The sequence below is a fragment of the Fringilla coelebs genome, assembly GCF_963513975.1.
Source record: "Fringilla coelebs genome assembly, chromosome: 14".
In the NCBI taxonomy this organism is placed as follows: Eukaryota; Metazoa; Chordata; class Aves; order Passeriformes; family Fringillidae; genus Fringilla; species Fringilla coelebs.
In genome coordinates, this window is record NC_140040.1 from 18,537,469 (window position 1) to 18,559,338 (window position 21,870).

The 21,870-nt window shown below is 41.4% G+C and overlaps 1 protein-coding gene across 1 annotated transcript in view; it reads right to left on the bottom strand.

Annotated features, from left to right (window-relative positions):
* Positions 1-21,870, bottom strand: part of PEPD (peptidase D) — a 143,185-nt gene that overhangs the window by 82,483 nt on the left and 38,832 nt on the right. The window contains exons 8-9 of the mRNA XM_084214878.1: positions 20,724-20,799; positions 19,337-19,383 (exon numbers count right to left, since the gene is read on the bottom strand). Of these exons, the coding sequence (XP_084071004.1) occupies positions 19,337-19,383; positions 20,724-20,799 (123 nt within the window). The remainder of the gene's footprint in view (positions 1-19,336; positions 19,384-20,723; positions 20,800-21,870) is intronic.

Consider the following 21,870-nt stretch of genomic DNA (forward strand, 5'->3'; position numbering starts at 1 on the left):
AGTTGGTCAAACAGATTTGTTTGGCATCTCCCAGCAGAGCTCAGCATGGAAACACATTTTGAAGTTCTGGTCCAAGCCTCAGTCCCTGGACACACTGATCCTTGTCCCAGCTGGCTGACTTGGCAGTGTCTCAGCTGGCATCTCTCTCAACTTCGGCTATTAGATGAGCATTTATTAAAATTCTAGCTTTCTGTTCTGTTCTCTTATGAGAACTTCAGTGCAAGGCAAGTTCATCTAGCCCAATTAATGAATTATGTGCATTATCAGGATTAAAAACCCAAGTATTTTTCACACCTCAGGATGCATAGGCTATGCACTGGCACACTGGCACTTAGTGATGATTGTTTACAATTCATAGCATCACTAAGGTTGGAAAAACCCTCCAAGACCACTGAGTCTAACCTGTAATCAATTCCCACCTTGTCCCCAGCCCAGAACCCTGAGTGCCACCTGCAGGCATTCCTTGGACACCTCCAGGGATGGGCACTTCCAACCTCCCTGGGCAGCCCCTGCCAAGGCCTGAGCACCCTCTGCAAGAAGAAATTCCTGCTGGTGTCCTGAACCTCCCCATGTGCTGCTTGAGGCCATTTCCTCTTGCTCTGTCCACCCTGTGCTTTGATGCCCCCACACCCACACAATAGGATTCTTTAACCTTGGACAAAATTGTACATTCAGGCCAATTCATAATTAATTTCCTAAGGACTATCCTATGCAACAAATAAATTCTCTGAACAGGGAATACCAATGGACTTCACAGAAAATTAATCTGATACACTCTCCTAGCTGAAAAAAGATAAAGTATACAATATTCTAAGAACTATTTGTTTTTATTCAGAATATAGATAAGCCATTTAAAGGCTTCTGAGTTTGCTATCTACAACTCATAAACTATTACCTTGCTATTAATCTTCTTTGAAGAAAAAGAAGGAATAAACCAACAAGAAAGACAAGAAAAAACAAATTACCAACCTGGTGAAATCCTAGTGGCTTCTCGAGCTCTCATAACTAAAATGCTATCCTTTTGCCTCCAGTTTCCTACTCTTCTTTCCCAAAAACCCTGATAACATGAGGAATCTGTTTTCATTTTTACAACTTTTTGATTTACTCTATGTTGGATTTTTGCAGTAGCAGCGAGGTCATGTCAAATTTTTTGTAAATTTTTTGTTGGTTAAAGATCATATCTATATTTACTTTTACTTGCTTCTGTGTTTAGTAGCCTTATAAGCATTCATCTTCCCTAATCCCTTTGGACTTCTGCATCTTCCAACCAAGTCTCAGCACTCCTGCACTCCAACTCAGAGTAGCACTTTCTCTAATTACTCTGAAAATCAAGACCTTTGAATGGCATTATAAACAGTGAGTTTGATGTTATATTGCCTAGACTCCTGTGACAAGAGATCAGAACTACACACCAAATACACCCTCAATCTTTGTGTGCTGCTGAGGCAAACAAACACCCTGCAATATGCAATGCCCACCTGTAGTTACTGATACTGAAATCTGGGATGTGCTGCTTGGTACTTCTCATTTCAGTGGTCCTCACCCCTGTGCTGAGGGAAGCCCCCAGTGTTCCCAGGCTGTACAGACATCTTTTGTGTGGGCTGTGGACATGTGAGGCAAACCCTGGGTAGGAGTGAGGCACTGGAATGGCCACAGTCGCTGGTGTTCTCCTCCTCTCCTCTGCAGGTACAGATGCTTCAGAGTTTCACAGTCCTCTGCCAGCTTTGCACGTAGATCAAGGAGGATAAAAGAGGAATATTGGGTCTTACCAAGAACAATTCGAACAGGTTCATGTGTCTTCTCTTCCCAAAACTCTGGCAGTAGGATGAGGAATGCAAGAATCTTCAGAAGCTGCTAATAACCCCACAGGGCACCGCTACTCAAACAGTCTTTTGAGAGAGATGTGGTTTATAGCTGTAGCAACAACTCCTGAAGCTGCTTATGTATATCTGATGCTGTGTTTCATCAGGGCTTATTTAAAGCAATTTTAAATATTGCAGGGAGAGATATGCATGTGTGTGTGCACACTTAAATCCTCTAAAATCTGAAATATGTAAAAATAATATTTTAAACATACACAGTATTTAACTAGAGTACTGAGTTTGATTATTTCACCCAAGCAGCTGGTTTCATGATAACACACCTTTCATACATTCCATAAACTGATAATTTTGTCAATAAAGTAAATGCATTTTGGAGGTTAACCAGTGGTTTTCTAAAAGTAACAGTATTCCTTTTGGTGTCCTTCCACCTAACTGGTACAAATCCTCATTAACAAAGGCTTTGACAAGCTCCTGTATGTGCAGGAAGCCCTTCTGAATCTCTCAGCACATTGCAATACTGAACAGAGCTCCATGCCAAGTACACAGATCTTGAAAACACTCCTGACAACCTCATTTATTTCAGAATTTAACCATTCAAAACCCACAGGTTTTCAGGTCTTAAGAGGCTTTCAGTTCTCCCTGCATAAGATATCGTCACTCCTTGATGGTTTTAGAAAGACAAAATATTCTATGGGAACAAGCAAAAGATCAGGCTGACAACAAGCAATATTCTGATCTCTGGTACTTCTAATTTCAACTCTAATCTCAATTTTTTAAAGTTTAGCTACTTTATAAATGATATTTTTAACACACTCCTTTCACCACTATTTTCTGAACTATCCTCTCCCAGGTTCATTACTGCCTGTTGTAATCTGTCCACAACATTTTTACCAAACTTATATCCCATATATCTCAAATAGTGGGATAGATACTGTAAGACACTTTTCCTTGGTTTACTATTGAATGGGGCTGAAGAGAAACAAAAATGGGAGGGAAGGGAAGGGAAGGGAAGGGAAGGGAAGGGAAGGGAAGGGAAGGGAAGGGAAGGGAAGGGAAGGGAAGGGAAGGGAAGGGAAGGGAAGGGAAGGGAAGGGAAGGGAAGGGAAGGGAAGGGAAGGGAAGGGAAGGGAAGGGAAGGGAAGGGAAGGGAAGGGAAGGGAAGGGAAGGGAAGGGAAGGGAAGGGAAGGGAAGGGAAGGGAAGGGAAGGGAAGGGAAGGGAAGGGAAGGGAAGGGAAGGGAAGGGAAGGGAAGGGAAGGGAAGGGAAGGGAAGGGAAGGGAAGGGGCTTGCTGACTTGGTCTCCAAAGTAACTTAAACAGCAAAAATGCCAGTCAAGTATATTCAAGCAATTTCAAAGAAACAAGATATGAAAAGAGATGTGCTGAAAATTTAGTTGTTTAAACTGATGTCTAATCCCACCTGAAGTCTGGAAAGTAGGGAAGCTGTATTTTCAGCCATGATTCTGCAGTGCTACATGAGTATGGGTGCCTCACCACTGCTCTGCTCTCTGCTTCACAGTCCCTGTCAGCTGTTGGGAACACAGTCACAGCTGGCACAGAATTTCCATGTCACCTTTTCTCTACATCCCATTCAGAAAAAAACAGCATGCAGCAGCCACATAGAAAAGGCCATACTTGGAATTTTGAGCAATGCACATTCAGTCCAGTGTGCAGTATGGTTTCACATGTATTTATAGAAGAATATCTTGCAAGACAACAGTCTGAAGCATTTGTTCAGTGAAATGTCATTCCTGTCAACTGCACCATTCTTCGAACAGCCACATCAGACCATTTTTTCACAGCAAGGGGTAGCATGAAAGTCTCAAGGCCAACGTGTTTTTCTGGGTCTTTTGTGTAAGATAAAGTCTGCATCAGAAAAAAAGTAATACAGCTTTCCCCAATTCTTAACAGGTTTCTTCTTTTCTATTATTCCTAAAAGATGTTCCTCAGCACAGGCTGAAAGCTTATTCAGTTGCTCACACTCAGACCAGTATTACCATGCAGGGTTTGTAAGTACATCTCAGACAGGCACACTTCCAGGGAGTTTAACAGATACTTTGTTTGTACAATACAAATCAGCAAGACTAGTGGCTTTAAAAAAGTATTCTTGTTAGCAAAATGCTCTGTGAACATTACTTTTATCAAAACCATGTGCCAACTCACTGCACAAATAAATTGCAACCTCATAAAATTGTCAAAATTGTATCCCTTAGGAGCAACAAAGCACTTTCTGCATTGTAAAGTATTTCATATTTTGTTTCTACTATGTAAAGTCTAATAGACTACATGATTTGATTTATATTTTGGGGATCCAGTACATCTATTAGCTATGTAAAACACAGCACACCAAATATTTCACAGTTTATGCTCTGAGTTTCAATTATTCCTGACACTGAAATAATGAATTGGTGCAGGCAAGAAAGTACTGGGGGCGGGGGAAGCAAAAACCAAAACCCAAACAAAAAAAACAACCACCAACACTGCCCAGAGGGTGCTGGCACTGCCCAGGCTCCCAGGGAATGGGCACAGCCCCGAGGCTGCCAGAGCTCCAGGAGGGTTTGGAGAACTGCCAGGCACAGGATGGGATTGTTGGGGGGTCTGGGCAGGGACAGGAGCGGCACTGGATGGTCCCTGTGTGTCTCTTCCAACTCAGCCTGTTCTGTGAATAAAAAAGAATTGTCTGCTCACTACTGCCAGCCTGAATCATCCCAGAGCAAAGCAGGAGCCAGACTGGGGAAACATTAAGAGCTAAGAGACCAAGAAAAGATTTAGGTGCATAAAGAAATAGTAACTTTCTAATCCTGGGGTGGAGAAACATTTTAATTCATGCCTATACCATCATTAACATTGAACTTAATATTCCTATGTGAACTAAGAAAAACTATTTTATTATGAATAAAAAATAATCAATCAATTTGAAATATGAGGAGGAAATAAAGCTAGATAGATTGCTGCTATTAATGAAAACCCTACCTCAGTTCACAAGTTACCAGTTTTGGAAATGAAGATCATATCTGCAAGTCAGTAACCATTTTTTTAAAGTGGCACACAAATCCTTGCTTAAATCCCTCTAGAAGTCTGTCCCATGCAGTAAAAACCCCCAATACTATCTGTATGCCAACACAGGAACATGACAGCAATCTGCACACAACAAGAGTCACACCAATACATTTGAACAATTCTTTCAATTTTTCATATGATGAAAACACAAGTTTTCTTGTGTCTCTTTTTTAATCCTAGAGGGATTGTTCTGAGTAGTGGAAAGAATTGCTCCAATACACATATTAAAACTTTAAGATCAGCTTTGTTATATATGTTGAAGTTTTACTCAAGTACCACAAAAACCCTCCTGTGCATGTGAACAGCAAACCCCCAGGTCCCTAAACAATAGCTCTGCCCCCCTGCCATTAAAATGACAAACTACATCCCCAGCTGCAGCACACCCAAACTCCATAACAGATGAGATTTAAAATTGAGCAATGCACCAAGGCAGCTATTAGTCTTTCAACTCAAGTGTCGACTTCAAACAAATTAATGGCTGAGCAATCTCAGCCAAATGGCATCTTGACAATTACAAACTGTAATTCTAAATCCAAATTCCAGTGCAAGATTACTGAGTAAGTTTTCTGAACTGTAGTAATTTGCTTGAGTAAAAAAAATACTGCTGAATGTGGTTCTGCAAGTTATCACATCCACTTCAGCATCCCATTCTGCAGAGAAAGACACATACTGGAGATGAAAGAAACAGAGATCAGAGCAGGAATTTGATATACAAGAGCTGGAAGTTACAACAAACATTCAACACTTGTCAAACTCTTCCAACTACACCCATCTACACATAATCTACAGCTAAGATGAAACTGAATATTCTCCAAGAACCAGCATGATGTGAACTGTATCTCAGCTTGAAACTACAAAGGAATTGGCCATAGTTGAGATTTTTGCACACTATCATCCATTTTCAGCACACACCCTTGGAATTAGGGAAGACAAGTAAGCAGACAGTAGCAACTAATTTTATGGCCCTTTCCTTTTCCTTAGAGATTTTTTTTTTCTCTTCAAAGCTTTATAGATTGATTGCAAAGCTATGCTGTAAATCAAAAGGAAGCCACTACTCATTACCTAGTTAGAATTTTCTGAGCTCTTTACTGTGAAGCTATTTCTCTGCTGCTTGATCCAAAGGCCAATGGCAATGGCTATGAGTGCACTACCTGCCATGGCAGCTGAGACTCATTTATTCCTAGATCCATTTTCAACAGCTTGATGAATTTACACCTGCTTCTAGTTCTAAAGAGAACCACCAAGGCATATGAATCATGGATTCAAAATAGTTGTTCAGAGTGAACAAAAAAAGAAAACAAAAATGTAGTCTAAGAGTGAGCCAAAGAAGGTGCATGGTCTACCAGTGTACACCAACATGCCCAGCTGTGATTACCTACAGTCCACCTGAAATATAAGGGAAGTAATGACTTTTTCTTCTTCTCCAAGAAAGAGAAAATTTAAAAGTACTGTTGCCACTGTAAAAGTTATCCCTCAGCAAGAAAAAATACATTGAAGGACACGAGCATCCTGCTCACCGCTATCAGCTTCCAACTTTCCCCCTGATGTATGAAAGGTGGCAGAGGAAGTTTTATTTTCTGAGGTTTTTTATCTCTGAAATAGACCAAGTCTCTTCTTTCTGCTACTGCTGGAGGACACTACTCAAACAAAGCCCTTTAATTTTCCAGTCCTTCAGCATGCAATAGTGCACTCAGTCCTTCAGTCATTTTTTTTCTAGATCCAAGCAAAGACTTTAGGCAATATTTTCATCACTGCCAGCTTTGAGAAGCCCTGTGCCTCTTGTTTTAGTAGTGTAGACACAGCTTTAAAGGCAGGTCTCTGGCAGCAACCCAGCCTTGACTGGCCAAGCCCTTCCAGCTACAGGAGGCACCTGAAGGGATATGGGTACATCTGGGGACCTGTGCTGAGAGCAATGCTGGATGCTAGCAGAGGGTTAGTGAGCCTGGGTGGAAGCAGTGAAGGAAGATGAATGGCACCTGGCAATGATCTGGCATTTATCTGGAGTGACAATGGTGACACCTATGATTTGCCATGATTTGTAGCTAGAAGCCAGGTGTCCTGCACCCCATTCAGGTGTTGAGGATTAGGGCAAAGCCACCAGCAGATGTGGGATTCCCATTCTCTGAACCTGGGAGAAGCAGTGAGAAAAGCAAAGAATGATGAAAACAATTTTTATTTGATTTACTGTTCTTGTGTTGTTCCCAAGTGGAATGCATTGTGGAAGGGGCAGGGGGGACCCCATGTCTGAGCTGGTCCCACTGACACCCCACATTCCCCCTGAGCACAGCCAAGTGACCTGGCCCGCACAAACCTGACACACAGCCTTTGTCTTGCACAGTCTCAAGTAAGATCCTTGAGCTCTCTCTTCCTACACTGCTGGAACCCTGGATGCTGAGAATTTTAAACCTTCTCTGCTGAAAGGCACAGACCCACAAGAGAATACTACATTTAACCTGAGGCCATAGACAAAACTTGCAAAATTAATGGATAGCACTAAAATTCTAAGTGTACAGTTTAAATAAGAGTGTGTAATATCACAAAGTAGAAAACTTAGTGTTTAAAGTTTTAAAATGCAGCAATATATATGGGGCAAAATAGAGATTTTAAGGCAGTAGGTAGTTGTTCTTCTTCACACGTTTAGCTAGTGTTTTATAATTAGAAAGTCCACATTGGGAGGCACAAAAGATTAGTTATTAAGTTGAAAGAGAAGATCATTTAAGTGTCATTTCTTAATCAGATAGTTCAACTTTAAAAACCTTGTAGAGAAGGATAGTTAACCATTTTGTAACTTGTCAGTAGAATGCTGTAGAACTCATGACTTATAAAACTGTAATATAAATAAAAGATAATAAACATTTAAGTTTGAACACAAAATATCATCTCAAGCACTTTCAATCCCAACCTTAACAAAAACATGAAAAAAGCCAAGAACTAACACTACACATGCTTGATTTTTCCAAGCTGTCTTCAGAGCATCAAAGCAGAGGCAAAGGGCCTAACCCTGCCCCTCCTCTGTCACTGAGCAGGAGGGGAAAGTGGAGCAAGGTCAAATGTATAGACTGGACCCTGAAGGAATGAATACACCTGGCAAACAACAAAGTAATTTAGCTAAAAATAACTCAGAGGGATCTCTCTCACAGATGCAGCTACAGCCTGCAGAGCAGCAGTGCATTCTGTGTAGATCAAGGGGGGTAACATGCAGGAGGTCACAGAGCTCCACCTGAGATCTGGCAAAGGCACCTGGGCTACAGAACAGGGTTCATAAAGGAGAGCAGCCCATTCCCCCATGTTTTGGAAGAAATTTATCAATGCTTGTCACAAGAATCTGAAGTAATATCCTGAACTGCTGAAAGGCCTCACAAAAACTTTTAAAATTACTTATGCATGCTAAGCAAAACTGAACCAAAAGGTAACTTTTAGGAAAGAAAAACTTATCAAATTTCACTGCAAGTTCTACATATTAACTAAAAGATATCACTCATGTCTACCCACACAAATAAAATCTGCAGCCTTAGAAAGCAAAAATCTTACGGATTTTTACTTGCAAGGTCATCTCTTCATGTCTCAAAACCAGAAGTCCTTCACTTAATGCTGCCTGAGACTATTTTGAGAACCATCAATATTTTATATTTGGAAAACAATGTGATAAACACAAATCACTAACTGAGAAAAAAAAAAGTACAAGTAAAGGTGACTGATCCTGTCCCAGGGTTGGTATATTTGGGACTCATTTGTCTTTATGTCTCACTGCAGTACTAGGGTGAGTGAATGGTGCTCCTGACTAAAACTTCAGCTACAACGCTGCACAACATTCCTCTCAGCATCTCACAATTAGTGCCACTTTGCAGAAGTCTTTGAACACGTGATGCAAGTTCTACCCATTTTATCAAACTTTTGTCACAGTTAATGACCAGACTGTATCCAGCACCAAAGAACATATATGAGAAAAGAGGGAAGGGGCAGGAAATCTGCTGGGTTTGGATCTGTTACTTAGGTAATAGAAAAATATTATTTTAATTTCTGCTAGGAATAATGGACATGCTTTGATTTGGTAAGTCTTACACTGTGGCAGCAGCTCTCTGGCCACAGAGAGCAGGCACAGACTTCCCCAGAAAAATCCTGAGAAACTGTGTAGAAGCTGTAAGAAACTTAGAGGAAAAGAATTCAAACAATTATTATCTCTCTTTCAGTAACCATTGTTTACAGATATAGTTCTCTAGAGTGTATAATTGATAGCCACCAATAGTGATTGAGAGGTTTGCACTTGAGACTAATCAAGTTGTTTCTATAAGAACCGTAAATTTCTAATAATGAAGCGTCTTTCATACCTTCTAGATCATAGAGTCAATGCTAATTATTACCCAGCTAGAAGCCTACAACCACAGGACACAAACACCAGAATAAGGAAGCAGAAATGCACACCCAGCTGCACCTCCCCCAAGGGATGGGGGTTTCCCCAAGGCAAGAGCAGCTCGAGGAGGAACATAAACACCCTGCCCCAGCACCAGACGTGTCCTGGACTGCAGCTGAGAACACATCCAGCCCCGTTCCTAAGCAACCCCACACTCCCTCCACGCTCTGGCCCCGCTGCCACCGCCAGACGAGAGGTTTGAATCATCAATTCACTCTGCATCCAACGTGCACAGCCCCACCAGGAGAGGCTTGGGCACAGCACTGCAGCAGCAGGCAGCTCCAGCCCCGCTTCTGCCTTCACCAAGGCAGGCAGACTGAGACTTAAAAGACAGCACTTTTACCTTTCAGTTGTTTATAAAGAAAAGCCTTTTAAAAAAATCCTGGCTCAAACATGCAAATATAGCTAAAAATTTTTATTCTTGCCAGCAGGAATGAAAATATTCTGTTAGAGGTACCGAGGGTTAAACTTTTTTTTGACATTTATAATATTCAGTGCTGGAAAAAAAATCTCAGCAAAGAGTAATTGCTCCCACAGGGACCAATCCATGGGTCACAGTTTTTTGCACTTGATGGCAACAGAGCCTTGACTGAGATTTTCTGTAAGACCCAGATTTAAGCTTGCAGCATAATCACCATGTTTGCCCTAGCTCCAGAAGCTGAGCTAAAGCACCACTTCTACAGTATAATTATTCTACATATGTTCCAAAAACCCATGGGGAAATTTTATTATTCAGAAGAATAAATAGGGTAAAAATAAATGGTTTTTAATTTTAGCCAATTTTTAAACTCCTTATGAATTTTCATTTTTCTTATGCAAGTTTAAGTCCATGGGAGAAAGGATTTGCCTTGAAGAAATAATTAAACTTTCATCTTCAGTTACGCTTCTTAGCAAATACACAGCCACCCACATAGCACACAACACGTAAGTGCTGTTCAGTGACAGAGTGCCAACATAATCACTAATGCCTCATAATCTTCCTTTCAGTTTCAAATTGAATATTTGAAGTTTGAACTTGTGTTCAACAACCCAGAGCAAGTGCAAATGCAGTAAGGGCTTAGTTTAAAAGGGCGTTGGTGTCCCAGCATAGAGCTTAATTTGTCCTCGATAGATTATTGAATACTTGAACTATTCTGAGAGGAAAAGGCAGAAATTTGTCATTTGGGATATGCAAACCTATTACCTTAAGGATAATAAAAGATTATAGCACTCAATTTATGATGCCAGTGTCTGGACCAAATTTAGGCAGGTGCAGAAGTCAAAACTTTTAAGGGAAGGGAAGCTGAGGAAGCACGTTCAGGAAGACCCAGACACATTTTGCAACTAAGTCTACCGTAAGACCTTCTCCAGTTCCTGGGAACATTTCAACATTCCTTTCTATATTCCTTTCAAATGACCACACAGGTCCTCGGTAGGCAGGTCAAAAAATCTGCACATCCCCTCACTGATAAACACCTTGCACCCTGTTCCCAGGGTCCCCTGATCCACTGACTGCCCTCAAGCCACACCCATCTGGACAAAGGCTGCTCCTTTTGCCTGGAGCTCAGGCTGCTTTCCAGCACCTGAGCTGGATGAAGGACAGGGCAGAGAGACCAGTCACCAACAGTGGGAATCAGAGGTTAATGCAGACTGAGGGACTGAAACAGGATTCATTTTCAATTTTTATTCTAAACTGCACAAGGGACCCAAATCAAGCTTCAAGGGCCTATCATAGGTGACAAAATCACTACATTGATCCCAGGTATTAGAGCCAATATGAAAATGAAGCACAAAATAAAACAGAAAACTACCAGAAAGAAGTTTTATCAATGACCCAAGAACTCCTTCAAGTAACAGAGGCCTCCCTGCCCCACCAGCCCCATGAGGAGTAGCTGAGGGAGCTGGGTTTGTTCAGTCTGGAGAAGAGAAGGTTCAGACCTCACTCCTCCCAGCTACTGGACAGGAGGGTGCAGGGAGCTGGGGCTGACCCCTTCTGCTCTGCTTACAGTGAGAGGACAAGAGCAAATGGCCTCAAGCTGAGACAGGGAGACTCAGACTAGGTAGCATAAAAATATTTTTCACTGTGCAGGTGGTGGAATAGTTTGCTCAGGAAAAAGGTAGAGTCACCACCCCTGGAGGTGATTAAAAGGAATCTAGATTTGGCACTGGGAAATGGTTTAGTGGTGTGAGGTTTACAGTGCTGGTGCTGGGCTGGTGGCTGGGCTTCATCTTTAAGGCCTCTTCCATCCTTGATTCTACGATGGCATATCATCCTGTAATGACAACCCTGATCTTGCATTTTTCAATACTGCTGAGAATGCACACACTCAAAAAACTACCACCTGCCAAAACAGTACACAATTCTGCACAATTCATCCCCTAGACAGATGATGCAACAGCAGAAAACCAAACAAAAATCAAACCAAAAAAAAAAGAGCCATCACAAGAGACATTAGAAATGCTGCTTAATAAGCTGTAAGGTGTCACTTGCACACTATGATGATGAGGATGCTCTGAGAACAAATTTGGAAAATAATTATGCAGCGGGCATGCCAGCAGCAAGGAACAAAACCTGCTCTTTTTCATGTGTGTAAAATAGGTTTAATTTTCAGGTCAGTGTGTGATATCATGACATTAATGGACAGTCTTGGTATTCTACCCATTTCCTTCAAGTTGAGCTTCTGGTCTCTGATCATGATCACAGGCAATTCTGTTTATCAAAAGATGGCCAACAAACATAAAGCTCTCCTCTCTCTGCTTCCTCAGTAATTAGCAAAAATTATTGAGGCAAAGCTTACAATGGAGATAAAGCTTGACATATGGTAGAATCTTTACTTTTGACTTGTCTGAACAAGCATGAACAAAATCCACATCAAATAATAATTTCAGCCTGCTGTCTTTTACAATGAGTTCCATTTCACATATCTCCAATCTTAGCTTGTCATTAGCAATGTTAATTAGTTCATTATCTCAATACCACACTGGATTCAGTAAAAACTCTGAGATCACTGCTAATTTGAGAAGAAAGCTTCCTATAACATAGTAATAGTGGCTGCAGTGACTAATAGTCACTGTAGAAAACATACATAGAAATTAATAAAGCCTGCAATTTCCAATCAGTTACAAAATTAAAATAAAAATGCTACTATTTTTTAATTTCCAAAAAGATAATCAAAGGATAATTTTGAATTATCAGATTTACTATATTACTAACCCTGTGAGGACAGTGACACAGCATTCAAAGTTGAGTTATCTCCTGCTATGCCAAGAGCCAAGTTCTGTATGCACACACGTGGTGTACATCCTGCCACAGCTCTCTTTCTGAAGGCAACCACTTTCCAAAATCAGCATGGTAATTGTTCTTTGGTACTCCTGTGATGATAGAGGGGCTTATTTAAAATCTCTCACATGGTCCCAGTTCACAGGTTTTTTGTAGAAGGTAAAAAAAACCCCAAATATGTGAATTTCAATCACAAGTCACAAGAGTGGCCTGTGAAATTAAACAGTTCTCTTGCACCAGGAGGTGACTGAAAGACAGAACACCTGAGCTTCCCTCAGGACCTCCTGCAAAGGGAAAATGCTGAGAGGTTACTGGGAATACACTGAAACTGCCCTGCTCCCTCCCTCCCAGCAGCTAATGGAGTCCATCACCAACCACCATGAACATACTGACCAGCAGCTCAGGTAAAATGGGTCTCAGTGCCCCAAGAATTGTCTAACTCCCACATTTCTCCTCTCAGCTGGGCAGAAGGGGAGCAGGGCAAATGGAAATGGGCATATGTTTGCCAGGGCTGGGGCAGCTGAACCTTCTGCAGTGGATTTACATCTCCTAAAGCAGATGAGGTGCTGAGACAGGAGGTCTCCATGCTCACAGGTAATCCTCTACCCCATTTCTGCTGAGTCGAGTGTGCACACATTTGCAATTGTGCCTCTGTATGTCACAGAAGAGAAACAATGCTCAGGGGTTTCCTAAAGCAATTTTAAAATTTAGATTTATTTAAAGACTATTTACAACCTTACTTCAGCTGGATTAGGAAACAAGTGGTGACAGCCTAATTTCCTGACATCAAAGGAGCAGCTGTACGTAGGGCAGGTGGGCAGGAGGGGAAGGCTCTCTCTGAAGGAAGTGTCTCTCTGAATCCAGTTGCTCTTCCAGGCAAACACATTATTCCTGATTTCCCTCTGGGCACTGAACACATAAGATTCAGCAGCTCACTCAAACAAAGCAATTAGCAGGCACCCAGCACTTGCTGCCTACTTGGCCCTGGACACTGCAGGTCATTTCCTATCACCATTTATAGGAAGTCCTGGATGACCCCTGCTGCCCCTGGCACAGGTACAAACCACTGGCTCAGCCATTCCCTCCCTGCCAGCCCCAGTGCATCCATGCTGAACAGAAGCTTCCTTCAACCCTTGTGCTAGAAGTAGATACACAGACAAATAAATAATATCAGGTACAGGATCATCTTACACCAAACCACCATCCAGACAGCAGGCAGACTCCTGTCCTACCACACAGGCCTGCAGAAACAAAGGAAAAATTACTGGATTGCACTGGGGTTTTTAAAATGCAGGAAAAGGTCACCTTCCACATCTTTCTCTCTGTTTCTCATGTATTTTAAAGTTGGAAAACTAACCTTTTGATAGCAGCACCCTACACTGAAAAACACATCACCTCTAACTGCAAGGCAGGGAAATAAGGCAGTCAAGCCATTTCCAGGCTACACAACACTAACTGTCAAACAAACAAAAAAAAAAAGAAGGAAAAGAAAAAGACATAAAAGATGTATCAGTAACTGAGCAGACTGACATGCTGCTGGAGACTAATGGAGTGCTGGTATCTTGTTTAATAAACATACACAAATAGCAGGGAGGGTCATGACACAATCCAACACCATTCCCACACCAAAAACCAACTGTGAAAGATTCACCTGTCTATTTTTGTCAGCTGCAGTGGGCATTCTTATTTACTATCTATGCACACTTATGTGAAGGACTTAACCAAGGTTATAATTGAGCTGAAAATCTATGCAGCCTCATGAAAAAAACCCAAGCATTTTTGAAGATCATTTCCTGCAGAAGTCAGTGATTTTTTCATATACATTCAAAGAACAAAATCATCAGGAAATGGCAAGTGGCAAATACTGATTAGCTAAAATCATCAGCATTTCACTAAAAGGAAATATCCAAAGGAAAATAAAATTATTCTGGACATTTTCTCTTTTAAGTGTAATAACATGTGTTTTATTTTCAGTTTGTTCCACTGGAGCAGAGGAGAGAGAGAAAAATGAAAGATGAGAGCCATAATCTCTGAGAGTGCTCTCAGACTTCCCCAGATAGTGAAATTTAACACTGGCAGATACAACAGCAACTCATCTCAGAGTCCAAGCTCTGCTTGGAATCAGGGACAGCACTGAAAAGAATATGAATAAAGGACTTTTATCAGCCTCAGCTAGTAAGAGAGGCAAGGTGTAAAAATAGTCTGTAAGCACTGTAAACCAACAAGAAAAAACCTCTGTAGCTGCTTTCTTGCCATTTTATTTTTCAAATTATTGCCGTTAGAGTGGAGTTAAGTTTAGTATTATCTGCTACAAAATCCCCACAATTATTTCCCCTTGCAATGAAGAATTTTTTCCTAATATCCCATCTAACCCTGCCCTCTGTCAGTTTGAAGCCATTCCCCCTTGCCTTGTCAATCCAGGCCCTTGTAAGTAGTGTCTGTCCATCTTTCTGGTAGCTCCCTTGAGGTACTGGAAGGTCACAATTAGGTCACCCAAAGCTTCTCCTGTGCAGTGAGCAATGCCAGCTGTGCCAGCCTTTCCTCCCAGCAGAGCTGCTCTATCCCTCTGCTCACCCTGGTGCCTGCTCGGGGCTCTCTGAGCAGCTCCAGGTCCCTCCTGTGCTGGCCCAGCCTGGGGGTGCAGGTGGGGTCTCACCTGTGGGCAGAGGGGCAGAATCCCCTCCCCTGCTGTGCCCACCATCTGCTCTCTGTGCCCTGGCCACTGCCCCTGTGCACTAGCCAATACCCCTGTGCACTAGCCAATACCCCAGTGCACTAGCCACTGCCCCCTGTACACTAGCCAATGCCCCTGTGCACTAGCCACTGCCCCTGTACACTAGCCAATGCCCCTGTGCACTAGCCAATGCTCCTGTACACTAGCCAATACCCCTGTACACTAGCCACTGCCCCCTGTGCACTAGCCAATGCTCCTGTACACTAGCCACTGCCCCCTGTACACTAGCCAATGCCCCTGTGCACTAGCCACTGCCCCTGTACACTAGCCACTGCCCCTGTGCACTAGCCAATGCCCCTGTGCACTAGCCAATACCCCTGTGCACTAGCCAATGCTCCTGTACACTAGCCAATACCCCTGTACACTAGCCAATGCCCCCTGTACACTAGCCAATGCTCCTGTACACTAGCCAATGCCCCTGTACACTAGCCACTGCCCCCTGTACACTAGCCAATGCTCCCTGTACACTAGCCACTGCCCCCTGTACACTAGCCAATGCTCCCTGTACACTAGCCAATACCCCTGTACACTAGCCACTGCCCCCTGTACACTAGCCAATGCTCCCTGTACACTAGCCAATACCCCTGTACACTAGCCACTGCCCCTGTGCACTAGCCACTGCCCTCTGTACACTAGCCAATACCCCTGTACACTAGCCAATGCTCCTGTACACTAGCCAATGCTCCTGTACACTAGTCAATACCCCTGTACACTAGCCAATACCCCTGTACACTAGCCAATGCTCCTGTACACTAGCCAATACCCCTGTACACTAGTCAATACCCCTGTACACTAGCCAATACCCCTGTACACTAGCCAATGCTCCTGTGCACTAGCCAATGCTCCTGTACACTAGCCACTGCCCCCTGTACACTAGCCAATGCTCCTGTACACTAGCCACTGCCCCCTGTACACCAGCCAATGCTCTCTGTGCACTGTACAGGGGTACACTGGCCAGTGCTCCTCTGTTTTGAAAGGCTCCACCTGCAGGACCAGGCCCCAGGTTTTGGGCACTGCCATCAGTTATTTGCATGGTAACCCCCAGGTGCCCCCGTGTTCAGCAGCCACAGAGGTTTCAGAGTCAGTCACACAATTCAGGGGGCTGTGGGACAAGGGAATGGGTCTTTAGGGCTGCTTGAATGCTGCCTGGCATCCTCAAGGCAGTGAGAAATAAACACATAATCATCCAATGAACCCAGTTCTGTGCACACACTCCTATCACAGCAACACCAAAAGGGTTAATTCATTCTAAGGTGCCTGTGAAGCTTTTAGCAAAGACACAAGGCATGCAAAAGCTGCTTTCAGCAAGGACCTTTGGAAGAAAAGAAGACATCTGGCTCAAGAATGCCATGACAGAAAAACAAAGGACTGAATCTCTGGGAACATGGGGTGGGATTCATGGTAACGGGTAAATTTTAATATGCATGTACTAACTGTACATAAGAAACACTTACAGAACCACATGTCCACATTAGGTTAGGATCTCCAGCATGAACCTCAGGCCTGAATAAATTATGTCCTCTTTCAAACAACTTTAGTGTTGGAGAGTCTTATTCTGATATTTTGGACATTTGGAGTTTCAGTGCTAGCAAGAATGGGCAATGCACACAACAGCTGTGTGTCCAGAACTCCTGGTGCAGGAAGTCACTCACCTGTTGCTACAGCATACACTTTCACATCATTTCCCCAACCAAACTGACATTCCAAGTAGCCACCCCAATCTTAAAAGAGTTCTTTTTAATAAAAAGGGAACAAATGAGGCAATGAACAGAAGATTCCACACTTAATTTGATAATAGGCAGATGAAATCTAGAAACTGATAAACACTGATCTACAGAAGTTATCTTCAGGCCTTCAGAGAACTCTGAAACAGATAACTGTAGGTCCTAATTAGTACTTTCAGTGTTTTTATATATACACAAAACCTCTTTGTCTATATGCTCTATATTCCAACTTTCCTGGAATCACAGATTTTATTCACACACTTCTCAAGCTGAAGACTTTTTTTTACCATTTTGCTATATTTTGAACAATATATTCACTACAGAGCAGTTTCATAATTAAAACCCTTTAATTAAAGAAGATTAATTAAACATGAGATAAGCACAAATACTAAACAAACTGCTTCAGAGAAAACCCAGAATCTGACCTACCAAAATGACTTCATATGCAATTACACATGCTGTGAATTACTGTTTGTAGATAATTGCCTTGGCTGTCTCCTTAAAGTCAACCGACCACACATTAAAGTTAAATAATATCAAACCAGAAAAGAAGTCAGGGCTGATTGGAGTTGCATTTAAATGCATTTATTTTTTATATATCTCAGCATTAACACATTACTGGTTCAAAATCATTTACCACTGTTTAACTAAATGGACAAAAAAAAGGCAACACTTAGGTTCTACATCCAGTAACAGACAATTTTAATTGCTTTTGGGATCTCTGCCATTATTCTTCCTAGCAGACAGAAGAATACCAGACAGTTTAAATTTTTAGGGCCCTTTTCCCCTAAAGGAACAGGTGCAGGGATGAATTCAGTAAAAGAAACTGAAATTCTAATTATAGTCTCCAAGGCAGACACAGTAGAGAAGTCTGCCAAGACCTTTTTCATTAGCTAAATAACTTCAAACTCTTTCAAGAAGTGTAATCCAGCAAGATTTATGGAAGAATAGAAGGCAATTTTAAATAAGTGCAGTAGCTGCTTAAGTTATTTATTTTTTTCAATTGAAAGACACAAATAATTTTTGCAAATGGTTGATGTGTGTGAAAGGAGCTAACCAAGGAAGAATGAAAGTCCTGGAGAAAAAAGGTAATATACCTTGTAGACTTACAGAAGAGTGTTTATATATGTTGTTGCTGTATGACATTTAAATCAAACTGGCATTTAAAAGCACCTGAGAAGAAATTCTGCTCTAGGGAAATTTTTGATTGCTAATGATTTCTAGAGCCAAAATTTCACTATTGGCATGTATAGCACGGCCAGTGAGTAAAATGAACATAAACACAAAGTTCAAAAATAAAGACAGAATGTAAACAATATTTTATTTTCCCTGTTACCTGGTGGTATATGTAAATGCAGTTTGACAAATTATAGGCATGAGCCTATGGTATCTTCAGAAATTTAAACTGCTTAAATGGAACTAAGGGCTTTATTTGTCTTTTGAGCTACCTTGAAATCCTGATGACAAATACTGTGGTCTCTTTATATTCCCTTCCCTGGGTGCTGCTCTAGCCTGCTTAGAAGCCTTTGAAAAATTACTGCCAAGAAACAACAGTAACTAACATATGATTGCTATTTTCTATTTCTTCATTATGCAAATACTTTAAAAATTGAAAATACCATGTACAATCTAAAAATAAATGGACTTGATGATCAAAACCATGCTTTATATGATAAATGATGATGATCTATTGTAAATATTGATTCAAGAGAGGAGACAATGTTTTCCTTAGATCTAGACACACCATTAGTGTATCATTTAGGAGCAGCAAACCCCTCATGGATGCCTGTACAGCACATCCTTTTCAACACTAGAGAGATCTGCTGCTTTCTTATTGACTTCTCAGTAGAACACCCATCACAAGGGTAATCTGAACTCCTTGTGCAGGCTGAGTACAGGTACTGCTGCCTGTAATTGCAGGCAAAATGTAATTGCACACAGCCCTTCACAGGACACAAAAACACCCACTCATGCAGTCTTCGAAGCACAACCAGACTAAAGGCAATGTTTAACCATAAACACAGTTTTATTGGATGGCTTCAAACAATGAAAACAGCTATTTCATCAAGCTTCTGTAAATTACTGCAACTCCAGCAAGAGAGATATGCTACATTTAACCAAAAAATAATTACCCCTCATCAAATGCATGTTTGAAACAGATGAAGTACCACCTCAAAATAACAAAATAATACTTACAATGGCCTTCAAACACCAATGAACTCTCAGTCTCAATTGAATCCACGCTACTGCACTGTCTCAGCTATTGCTTTTCCCCCTACTACAGAGATATTATCTTTTTTATTATAATTAGTGTAAGAATTCTTACCTCTCCATCTCGTATTCTTTCATTCCTACTTTTACAGCCTTCATTACCTGTAAGATACATATTAGCATGGGACCATCATAGCAGGAGGAAATCTCATATTTATAAATTTATGACTTATGACTATCTCCAGAGAAACCTATATTACAAAAATATCATCTGTACTTCATTTAAATTTACATCAATAAATGCATTTTAAAGCCTGCAGTCTCCAGCAATAAAGCAAGTTTAATTGCCAAACTACTATATTCCAATGAAGTGCAGCTCATCAAAATACCAATGTTCAATTGTGAAAGCTGTGGTGAACATGGCAGCAAGTCCTTTTGTTCTACTTAGGCAAAACAAAGCTATGAAGTGGATTATCCTACATGGGAGAGTCTCTTTTATACTTTGAAATCTGAATCAACAGAAAATTACTAGAGTTAACACCAATTTACAAGTCATAAATCTAATCCCTGTTCTCAGATTTGCTAAGTTTTATTACTTTGCCTGTTTCTGTATTATAGAAGTTCTAGGCAGCTGCTCTACAGAAAAAAAACCCTTTCAGATGTGATAAGATTATTCAAGGATGAAGAAAGATGAAGGAAAATGAATGCAAAATAACTATCCTTTGAGTTTCAATTTTACAATATTTATTTTAGCCCATTCTTACCCTTCATAGGTTGTGTATCTGAGGAGCAGGAGCCAAGACAAGCTGAGACTAACCTCATCAGCCAGTTTTACCTAAGCTCCCCCTGGTCATCACCAGTCTCAGAACTCTTGGGCAGATCTGCATCACTGTATGGAGCACAGGACTGACACCCAAGCTGGCTTTGTCATGACCACCAGGAGAGGGGTGCAGCTCCCATGGTGTAGTGCCAGGTCCAACCCAAGTAGCCTTGCTGAGAGCCTGGACTTGCCATTGCCACTCTGGTATGGCAACAGAACAGCAGGGCTCAGCAGTGCTCCAGGGACTCCTTCAGCTCTGAGGAGCACCCTGAGGAATTCTGTGCATGGAAGGACTTCCCCAGTCCATCAGGATCTGGGGACAGTTACCTGCTAGTTAAGCTTTTCAGAGCTGCACGTGGGCCTGAATAATCATCTTTTATTTCTCTATCATGATACAGGTATTTGTGCACACAGAACAGACAGACTGCAAGCAGGTCACCTTCTGCTGAGGTGAGCTCTTACCCAAACCCACACTTCATTTCTCACAGATCACAAACGCACTGGTGAGTTCAAGGACAATGCAAGGTACATTACTGGCTGTAATAGGAGGGATATTATCCTCTTATTTCTATCCAGCCTTTCCATTATTTTATTACTAAGCAATTCTGGGGTGCTGGGGACATTTTCTGAGTACCACTGCTACACTAAGAGCAAAAATTATTAACAGTAAAGGATCCATTACCTCTTTATGAGCTTCACTGGAGATTTTATTGGTGTAGCGCAGAACTTCCAACTCCATGTCTGTCTTAATGACACGACTTAAAGAGAAGAACAACAGATAGCATGTTAGACTGCAACTCCACAGCTAAAGAATGCAAAATGAAAAAACCCTGAAAATAATACGCATCACCTATAATAAGATTAGATCAAGTACACCTCAAGAGCAAACAGCTATTACAGTATTCATGACAGCAAAGCATTGTTGGCATCGATTCAGCATTAGTAAAACAATCTTACAAAGGAAAGTCACAAGAATTTCAAATACCAGCCTACCCTATTTAATACTTATAAACAAGTGGTTCAACCAGCATTTTTTTCAACTCTTCTGCAACACATTAGGAACAAAACCAATGCAATTCTGCACTTGTTATAACTCTAACACTACTGCAAATGGAACATTTCTACAAGCATGCTCGATTTCCTTTTAAACACAATTTGAAACTATTTTACATATTTAAATTCCCTGAGCTCCAGAATTTCTGTTCAGCACAATCCCAACTCCCACCTATTTGCAATACCTCAAAAGGTGAGCAAGGGGTGGTGTGAAAAATGCTATTTTTGTTTGGTATTCAAAAACCCAAAGCACGAATTCAGAAACCACAGCAGAAGTAATTACAGGCATGATGTCCATTCTTCCACATGCTTCTGAAGGAAGATAAAAAACATAAAACCCCAAACAAACCAATGCCCCTAAAAACCCTACCCTACTCTTTGTGCCTTATGAGATACTGAACTCATGTATGTTTATGAGTCTTGATACTCTCTTCTGAACTCATGTCAAAAACGCACCATTTAACTCTTCTCTACATGTATTTCTATCATGTACTTCAAATAAAAGCAGCTATTGAGTGTGACATGCACAGTAAAGCAGACACAGTTCCATAACCTCTATTAAACACCACATACTCCTTCCACTGTTACACAAACTGAATTTCTGGTATTTTTCATGCCCATCTCAAAGGCAGCTGTGAAGTACACACTTACTTGTTTACAAAGTACAGAACTACATCTATTGAATTGCATGAAAATATTTCAATCATGTTTTCAAGCTGCACTCCAGGGTTTGCAGCAGTTACAAAGAACCATAACTGTTATACTTTGAAACTGCC